The sequence below is a fragment of the Spermophilus citellus genome (genome assembly GCF_964194105.1).
Source record: "Spermophilus citellus genome assembly, chromosome: 2".
In the NCBI taxonomy this organism is placed as follows: Eukaryota; Metazoa; Chordata; class Mammalia; order Rodentia; family Sciuridae; genus Spermophilus; species Spermophilus citellus.
Genome location: NC_138183.1, coordinates 133,958,785 through 133,968,874, shown reverse-complemented (window position 1 = coordinate 133,968,874; position 10,090 = coordinate 133,958,785). Strand labels below are relative to the sequence as shown.

The 10,090-nt window shown below is 39.0% G+C and overlaps 1 protein-coding gene across 1 annotated transcript; it reads left to right on the top strand.

Annotated features, from left to right (window-relative positions):
• Positions 1 to 420: 420 nt before the first annotated feature.
• LOC308641582 (protein PIP-1-like) lies at positions 421 to 1,684 on the top strand (the record flags this gene model as incomplete). The annotated part of the gene is made up of 3 exons (XM_081280257.1): positions 421 to 481; positions 918 to 1,031; positions 1,560 to 1,684. The coding sequence occupies 3 exons, from the start codon at positions 421 to 423 to the stop codon at positions 1,682 to 1,684; spliced, it is 300 nt and encodes a 99-aa protein (XP_081136383.1).
• Positions 1,685 to 10,090: the final 8,406 nt, after the last annotated feature.

The window sequence follows — 10,090 nt, the reverse complement described above, 5'->3', positions numbered from 1 at the left end:
TAATAGACAAGCAAAAGGAAGTCTAGTAGAGTAAGGGAAGGAGAATGGGAGAGGAGAGGGAGGATGGGAGAGAAAGTGTGGGGGGGAAATCCTATATAACTATAAAGCTGTAATAAAAAAAAGGGGGGGGGTGGGAGATCTGTCAGAAAGAAGCCTGAAGGTACCTGGGGGAGGGCCAATGGAGGTGAGCAGAGGTGGTAGGTCTTGGCTACACCCTTACACCTCCCCTGACCCACAGACACCCGCCACCCTGCCCCTGGCTCTCTGCTCATGCTGCCTTCAGGGGAAACTCTGTCCCTGACCTGGGTTCCCACTGGCTGTCCTTCCCAGCCTGGGGTTATAAAAACCAGACTTGCTGGGGTGGGGCACCAGCAGCTCTGTCCTGCTTTCTGCTCCTTCTGGTCCTGGGGTCCTACAACTATGGGAAAGCACCTGTTGCTGCTACTGCTGGGCCTCTCCTTGTTATGGGGATTCCTGCAAGGTGAGCCCTGGGGAGCGCTGAGCTGGATGAGTAGACGCACTGGTGGCCAAGGATTGTTTGGTCTTGGGGTTCTTGGGTCTTCCTCCTCCTTCCTTCTCCTTAGACTCCTATGCCCTCCTGCCTCAAGTCTAATTCTTAGTACTCCCAATTCCTCCATCTTTCTGTCAGACATTACTAGATTTGGTTTGGAAGGGGGAATTTCTTTTGTGGAACAGGAAGATAATTAAAGAATGGGAAGGAGTAGTTCCAACTAGGTGCTAGGCTCAGGCACCTTCATCAGGGGCCTTGGTCTTCCTCCCAGAAGCCCCATCAGTTCCTAGGAGTCCAGCTCCTTCCCTCAATATGGGAATGGCTGTTGTTCCTTGTTCAGTCCTCAGGGTCACAGACTCAGCTGCCTTTTCTGACCAGCCTCATTCCCCGGCTTTTGTCTTTCCAGCTCTGACGTGTGTCCAGTGCCCTCGTATCAATGCTAAAGGGATTTGCAAGAGTGAGAAAAGCTCCTGTCAGGCTCATGGCAGCCAGGAATGCTTCCTGAGGAAAGTCTATGAAGGTAGGTAGAGACTGAGATGTCTGGGGTATCGATCTTTTACTGACTTTTTTTTTTTTAATTCTTTTTTTTCTTTTACTGATCTTGAGGGAGGTGGCCCTCTCAGGAGCACTGAAGGCAGGAACAGAGAGTGTGGAAGCATATCCCCCCCCCCCATAAAAGTAAGAAAAAGCTTCTCTGGTGCTGGTATTAGGCTGTCATTGGCTCTTGACCTGAGCAACAGACCTGTTAAGAGAGAGAGAGAAAAAAAGTGCTTGTTTTCCTAGGTCTTCTAGGAAAACATACCCAGGGATGACAGCGATTAGACTTCAAAATTCCACTCCTAGCACTTTTGAGAACCAAATGAAGGCAGGGTTAGGGGTTGAGGGGAGGATGGATTAAAGGAGCTATCTGGGTCATCTCAGGGTGGCTGGTGTCCCTTCCCACCTGGGAACCTGACCCTCCAGGGCAATGTGCTGTTTCTCCTCATTCACTGAGTAACTGATTCTTTCTATAAATATTTGTTTACTTCTTGTCTTTTTTGTTTTCCAGGTGACAGATTCCTGTATGGGTACCAGGGCTGTAGTGACTTGTGCATTCCCATGTCCTTCTTCAACCGAAATATGAAAGTGGATTTAATGTGCTGCAGTAACACATCTTTCTGTAACAGGCTTTAGAGGCCTGATCCTTTTTGCCCTCTTCTCCTTTGGGTAGGCATTTGCCCTCCAGCGTAGCCCTTCCCTGCACTCCTGTACCCTTGAAACACTGGCTGTTTTTTGCCAGCACTGCCCAAGCCCTGACACCTGCTTGTTCTCAGCATCAGGTGTTGACATTTCAATAGCTCACTCCCTGGACACCCTCAGTGCTCCTCCTTTCTCAGATTCTAGTTTCCTTTCCTCTCTCCCTCCATCAATGGCTGGCAAATAGCAAGCTCTCCCAATCCCCTTCTCCATCTTTTTCTTTCTTCAACAAATATTTTTTAACTACTAAACACTGTCATTATGCAATGATTATTCAACAATGAATAAAGTCAGACCTGAACTCTACCCTCAATGGATTTTCAGTTTAATTATTTCTTGGGATTAAATCTATAGCCTTGGGCATGCTAAGCACTTGCTCTGCCACTCCAGTTGTACTCCAGCTCTCCAGTTATACTTTGCATGTACACATACACACACAGCCTTTCCTGTCTTTTGGAAAAATTCTATAGTATAGCTTTTTTCCTAATAAATCTCATGTTTTTGAAGTTGGTGTTGTTTGATATTTTTATGTTTTATATTATTAGAATGCATGCTCAATTAAAATGTGAATAATTCTGATAAGAACATATATAACTAATCCTATCCTATCATGCAGAGACATATCTTGTTTACATTCTCAGGTATATCTCTTCAGGCATGGTAGACATGCCTATAATTCTGGTGATTTAGGAGGCTGATGCAGGAGGATTAAAGTTTGGGGCTAGCCTTGGCAACTTAGTGAAAGTCTGTCTCCAGATAAATTTAAAAAGGAATGTGGGTATAGCTCAGTGGTAAAGTACTCCTGAAAAAAAAAGAAAAGAAAAGAAAGCAGATATAGGTCATGATGTGTTGTATGCTCATATATATTTTAATAAAAATATTTTTGCATATATATATAACCTGCTTTTAATATAAATGCTAGATATGTTTATATTACTATTTTTTATTGGTTGCTTTATAATGCATTGTAGTACCTATAAAATCTATTCAACGAATTCTGTATGATTATCTTTAATTTTTTGAAAATAGATTTGTTATGTTATTATTTACACATAGCAAAATTTATACTTTTTGGGTGTACAGCTTCCTGAGATTTGGCAAACATATATCATCTCCTAACTACTATGACCAAGATTCATATTTGCATTACCATTTTTTGTTCCCTTGGCCTTTGCAAACATGTCACTCACCTCACTCTCAGACCCTCACAGCCACTGCCTTTCCTGTGTTGTTGGATTCATATAGTTGATGGTGTTTTGTGTCTTCTTTATTTTATTTAGGCTGATGCTATTTAGATTCATATGTGTCATTGCAAGTATTGTTCATTCTTTTTTTATTGCTGAGGAGTATTCTATTGTATGACTAGAACTCAATTTATTTTTTTGGTTTCATGGACATTCAGATTGTTTTGAGTTTTGTATGATTATTAAAAAAAACTTCTATAAACATTTTTATATACCACATAGTCTCCAACTTATGATAGTTTAACTTGATTTTTTTGACTTTACCATGGCATAAAAGAGACTTACATTCAATCAAAACTGTATTCAAATATTTGAATTTTGATGTTTTCTCTGGCTACAATATAAAGTATGACACTTTTTTTAGGAGGCTGGGCAATGGCAGTGATCAGCAGCTACAAGTCACCATTGCTACCTCATGGCCACCATATGTAAAATGGGCTTTGAGTTACATGATTTTGCCCAACTTTAGACTAAGTGTTTTTACGCATGTCTATGGTATGATGTTCAGTAGGTTAGGTGTATGAACTGCAATTTGGAGTTATATTTTGGAGTTATATTAGTTGATCAGGATATAACATCATTAAAACTAATACTCAGTATTAGAGTACTTGCCAAGCATTTGCAAAGACATTGGGTTTCATCTCCAGTACTGGAAAAAAGAAAATCAAGGAGCATCTGTAGTTCTTTCTGCGGACATTCTCTTGGAAAAATATCTAGAAGTATCTTATGGTAAATGTGTGATTAACTTTGTAAATAACTTCCAAACTCACCAAAGTGGCTGTCATGTTGCATTCTCATGGCCAATATATGAGAGTTGCTCTAGACCTCTGCCAGCACTTGGCATTGTCATTTATTTATTTGTTCTTTCATTTTAGCCATTCTAATAGGTGTTCAGTGGCTTCTCAACGGTTTTTGCATTTTCCTAATGAATAATGATATACAGCACATTTTCACGTGTTTGCCACCAGAATTTCCCCTTTGGTTAAGCATCTGTTAAAATCTTTTGCCCCACATTTACTCAGATTTATTGAATTATGAAAAGTCTTTATACTGGGTACAAGTTATTTGTCAAAGATATGTATTTTGCTTTTGTTGTTAAATTCATTCCACATTTCCTCCCCTTTCCTGTCCCTCTTCCCTCCTTCTTGATCTCCTCCTTCTACTCCACCAATCTTCCCTTTATCTTTATGATATCTGGTTCCCCCACCCCCATTTATTCCTCTTATTTTGCTTAGCTTCTACATATGAGAAAAAATATCCAACTCTTGATTGTCAGAGCCTGGCTTACTTCACTTAGCACAATATTCTTCATTTCCATCCATTTACCAGCAAATGCCATAATTTCATTCTTCTTTATGAAGCATTAGGCACTCCTTTCTATTTATACAAAAGAAATAATGTCAGCATACTATGGAAATACCTGTGTACCTATGTTTATAGTATCAAAATTCACAATAAAGAAATGGATAAAGAATAAATATAAAGATAAAATGGGTAAACATACATGGATAAAGAAAATATGTTATATAGAGAGTTTTATTTAGCCATAAAGAATGGAAATTGTGTCATTTGCAGGAAAATGGATGGAACTGGAGAGCATCATGTTAAGTGAAATATGCCAGACTTAGAGAGTCAAGATCATATGTTTTTTCTTATAATGAAAACCCTCTAGCCCTCTCTAGAAGAATGTGCAAAAAAGGAACCTCATGAAAACAGAAGGGAGATAAGTAAGGTAGAGGAAGAGAATCAGGGTGAAAGAGAAAGGGAGGGACAGGGAAGTGCCAGGAATTGAAATTGATCAAATTATGTTATGGTATGTATGAGTATGGCACAATGAAATCCACTATTCTGTACAATTATTATGCACCAGTTAAAAAGATCTTGAAAAATGAATGAAAAGATATATATTATGAATGTTCTCCTAGTCTGACTTAAAATCTTTTCAATTTCTTAACAATGTCTTTCCAATAACTACAGATTATAATTTTAAAGAAGTCAAATGATTAATTCTTTTATGTCTTCTATAGTCTGAATATTTGTTTCCCCCTGAAATTCGTGTAGAAATTTAACCTCCAACATGATGGTATCTGGAAGTGGGGGCTTTGGGAGGTGACTGGGTCATGAGGATGGAACCTTAACAATAAGATTCATTCCCTCATCAAAGGGACCAGGGAGTTCTCTGATTCCTTCTGCTGTGTGAGGACACAAAGAAGTGAATAAAATCTTCTGGGGCCTTCATCTTCAACTTCCCAACCTTCAGAATTGTCAGAAATAAATTTCTGTTGTTTGTAAGTCACTGGTCTAAGGTTTTATTTATTTAGGTTTTTGGTACTGAAGATTGTACCTAGGGGTACTTTACCACTGAGTTACATCACCAGCATTCCCCACCTCACCTTTTAATGTCTTTATTTTGAGGCAGGGTCTTCTTCAATTGCTTAGGGCTTCAATAAGGTTGCTGAGGCTGGCCTTGAACTTATGATCTTTCTGTCTAAGCCTCCTGAATTTCTGGGATTACAGGTGTGTGCCACATGCTTGGCCTTAAGGGCTTTTTTGTTTTGTTTTTGTTTTTTGTTACAGCAGCCCAAATGGACTAAGAAAATGACCTTAATAGTTTTTGTGTCCAATATGAGAATTATTTGCTGAACTTAAGGTTAAAAATAAGGTACATATTATTTTATTTTTAATTAAATTTTATACTTTTTAAGTTTTGCATCTTGGCCACTGATCTATTCTGAGTTAATTTTTGTTCAGAGGGTGGTTCTATGTTTTACTTTGCATATGAATAAAAAGTATAGTATAGTAAATACATAAGCCAATAACATAGTTGTTTATTATCATATACTGTGTGCTGTACCTAACTGTATATGCTATACTTTTTTTTAGAGTTTTTAAATCTTAATTTAATATTTACTGACATGTAATTGTACATATCAATGGGGTGAGTGTGATATTTTAGCACATGCTGCAGTGTGCACTGAATGAAAAAACAGCTTAAGAAAACTTTCCCTTCCCATATCATTACTTTATATTTCCAGGTTTGCACTCTTCACTTCTAGGTCTTCAAAACATTTTTTTTTTTTTTTTTTGGTGGTGCTGGGGATTGGACCTAAGACTTTGTGCATGTGAGGCATGCACTCTACCAATTGAGCTATGTCCCCAGCCTTATGCTATACTTTTATGTGTCTGGCAGTGCATAGGTTTATTTACACAGAATCACCATAAACACATCAGTAATGCATTGAGCTATGATGTTATGGTGGTCATGCTGTCACTAGGCAATAGAAAATTTTCATCTCCCTTATAATATTATGGGCCTGGGTCCTCCATGCGGTCTATCATTGAGCAAAACATTGTTATGTGGTGCATGACTAACATTTGGTCCACTGCCTAGTCTAGTTCTGATGATCAGTTTATTTCTAGACAATGGGAGGTTTTCTTTTGGTGATTTTTTTTCCCTTGCAGTCTTTATCAACTGCTTGGTATTCTGTGTAGAAGACAGAATAGCAAATGGAGTATTGATGCTTGGAAGTAGATGAACCTCTTCTTGTGCCACGCTACTTGGAAGCTGTGGTGGATTGGATTTCATGTTACGATCATTGCTTCCAGTGAAAATACAGTCTACAAATTCCCCTAATGTTGTGCTGCTGTTCTCTTAAGCTTAGGAAGATCAAGGGTGCTGGAGGGTTTCTCTGTGTTCATGCTCCCCATGCAGCTTTTAACCATTCCTGCATTCTGGCATCATGAAGGAGTTCTCTCTCCATGCTTTCTGTTCCTCTTTCGACAGTGTACTATTGTCTGCTATTTGATGCTAGGCTCATGGTGGACATGGTAGTTCCAAGGCCATCTCTGTGCCTGGGTCTCAGGTGCAGGACTTCTTCAGTATTCCTACCCCTATCTGTGGTTCTCTATTTTGTACCTGAGGTTAGTTTGGGTGATAGTTTTTTCCCATCCCACAGAAGGAAGAGTATTGTTTTGTCTATCCATCCTTATCCCAATTAAAATAGTACTTTGACTGTGCCCTGGGGTCAACAGGATTTTCTACCCCTCCCCAAGAAGTTCAAAACTTCAGAGGACAAAGGATCAGGGGAAATGAGTGGGTGTGTGCCTTTCTCCCAGCAGTTGTTGATCAGGTCTTGCAAGTCTGCACAAAACCACTGTAGGTTGGGATTGGGGGTGGGGTTGTATTCGGTCTCCTGTCCTTACCCTAATCTTTCTCATCAGCAGTGATAGACACTTGCACAATAGGGCTTGCTGCTAAGTGTAAGATATTCTTAGGTCCAGAGCTTCGGCTATTTCAAACTGATATTCTAACCCTCTCTTGTGTTTCAATACTTGTTAAGAGTTTAGCAGTCAGTGGGGGAGGGGGAAATCTACTCAAAAGCTACTTTTAAAATTGGGGAAGGCCAAAGGAAGAGCTATAATTAAAATGGCTACAATTGGACCCAATTAAGGCAATGATTGTAACATGAAATCCACTTGAAAATGGATCACCTAACTTTCTATTTCTCACAACATTAACAAAATTAAGTTTTCTAACCCATGAACATGGAGTAACTATTATTTAGTCTTTCTTATTTTCTTCCAATGATGTTATATAATTTTCAGTGTACAGAACTATTCTTGCATTTATTTTAAAAATTTATTCCTATTTATGTCTTTGAATTGTCTTGTAAAGAGCATTTTTAATTGGTATATATAATTATACAGAATAGTGGGTTTCATTGTGATATATTGACACATGCATAGAACATAATTCGATCAATTTCAATTTCCAGAACTTCCCTCTTGCCCTTCCCTCTCTCTGCACCTGATCCTCATCCTCTGCCCTACTAGTCTTCCATATTCATGAGATTATTTATTTTTCTCTTAAATTTCACATATGAGAGAAAACATATGACCCTTTGCCACAGTCTGGCTGGGCACAATTCAGGAGCCACTTGTCAAAAGAAACCAACTTTATTTTTAGAACACACGCCAAACCACACAGCTCTTCAGGAAAACCTTCAGAACCCAACTGCCACCACTGGCTTCCCACAAGCCTCTCAACCTCCCCCACTCCTCCTGCTCTTGAGGCGGATTGGCTGGGTTGCGTAGGCGGAGCCAAAAAAAAGTCCCCCAGTGAGCAGCTCCGTGGTCTGAAAGGGCGGGGAAACAACCCAATGAGCATCACTGCAGAGGAGCCAATCAGTTGGCAGCTAGAATTTTGCTTGGGCCGCTGTGAGCCAATCATCAGCTGGCAGCTGGAAGTTTGCTGGGGCCCCTTTGGCTGTGGCTCTCAACAACCCTTGACTTTCTGAGTTTGGCTTATTTTTTTTTAACATGATGCTCTCCAGTTCCGTCAGTTTTCTTGCAAATGACATAATTTTGTTCTTCTTCGTGGCTGAATAAAATTCCACGGTGTATCTATACCACATTTTCTTTATCCATTCATCTATTGAGGGACTTTGTTGACTATTGTGAATTGTGCTGCTATAAACATGGCTTGAATTCTTCGGGATAAATATTGAAGAGAAGTATACCTGAATCATATGGTGATTGAATTTCTAGTCTTTTGAGGAACCTCCATATTGAACTCCATAATGACTATAACTAGTATAATATTCCTACCAGGAGTGTATAAGAGTTCCTTTTCCTCCCACATCCTTACCAGCATTTATTGTTATGTGTCTTCTTAATGATTGCCATTTTAAGTAAAGTAAAATGAAATTTCAGTATGGTTTTGATTTGCATTTCTCTGATGACTAGAAATGTTGATTATATTTTCATATAATTGTTGGCCAGATGTTAGGGTCCGTAAACAAGTCAAGATGGCGCCTGGCACTTTGCCAAGAGGAGTGGTTTGAGAAGTAACGCCTGCAGCCATTAAGATGATAGGGATTCCTTAATGACTGACTGCTGTATCTAGATTACGTCAATTAAGTTAAGCTGTGTGTAATCATTAAGATGAGGATTCCTTATTGGTTGACTGCTATATCTAGTTTATGTTAATTAAGATAAGCTGTGTGTAATTAGTTATGTATATATACCCCTACTGTCCTACAATAAACGGCTCCCACTCCTGCTGCAGAACCTTCACAAGTTGCTGGTCACTGCCCCCCCCCCCCCTGTTATTTTGCTGTAGCCAGACTGCGGCAGCCAATTTTGTTTTTTAATTTGCCTGTTTATTGAATAGGTTGATTTTTTTTATTGTTGATTTTTTTTTAAAGAGAGAGAGAGAGAGAGAGAGAGAGAGAGAGAGAGAGAGAGAGAATGTCAACATTTATTTTTTAGTTATCGGCGGACACAACATCTTTGTTTTTTTTTTTTTTTGTATGTGGTGCTGAGGATCGAACCGGGCTGCACGCATGCCAGGCGAGTTCGCTACCGCTTGAGCCACATCCCCAGCCCTATTGTTGATTTTTTTTTTTTTTTTTAGTTCTTATGTACTCTAGATATTAATCCTGTCAGATGAGTGGCTGGAAAAGCTTTTCTCCCATTCTGTAGGTTCTCTCTTCATGCTATCATTTCCTTTGCTGTGCAGAACTTTCTGGCTTGATGCCATCCCATTTCTTGAGTTTTAGTATTATTTCCTGAACTGTGGGGACCATATTTGGAAAGTCATTGCCTATGTCTGTATGTTGGAATGTTTCCTCTATGTTCTAATAGTTGCAAAGTTTCTGGTCTTACTCTTAGGTCTTTCTTTTTTTCTCCATCTTGAGTTGAGTTTTGTGTAAGGTAAGAGAGAGGTATCTACTTTCAATCTTTTACATATGGATATCTAGTTTCCCCAGCAACATTTTCTAACAAGGTTGTCTTTTCTGAAGCATAAGTTTGGGGCACTTTATTGGGAATCAGAAAACTATAGCTGTGTGGGCTTGTCTCTGTGTCTTCTATTCTATCCCATTGATCTACATGTCTGTTATATGCTAGTACCAAGCTGTTCCTGCTTGGAAGCTCTGTCGTATAATTTGAAGTTGGGGGTATTGTGGTACCTCCAACTTTACTCTTTTTGCTTGGAACTGAAAAAGCATTTTTCTAAAAATTTAATTTTCAGGTCATCATTTTTTTCATGTGTATAAATATAATTAATGTTTATATATTGATCTTGTATCCTGAAAAA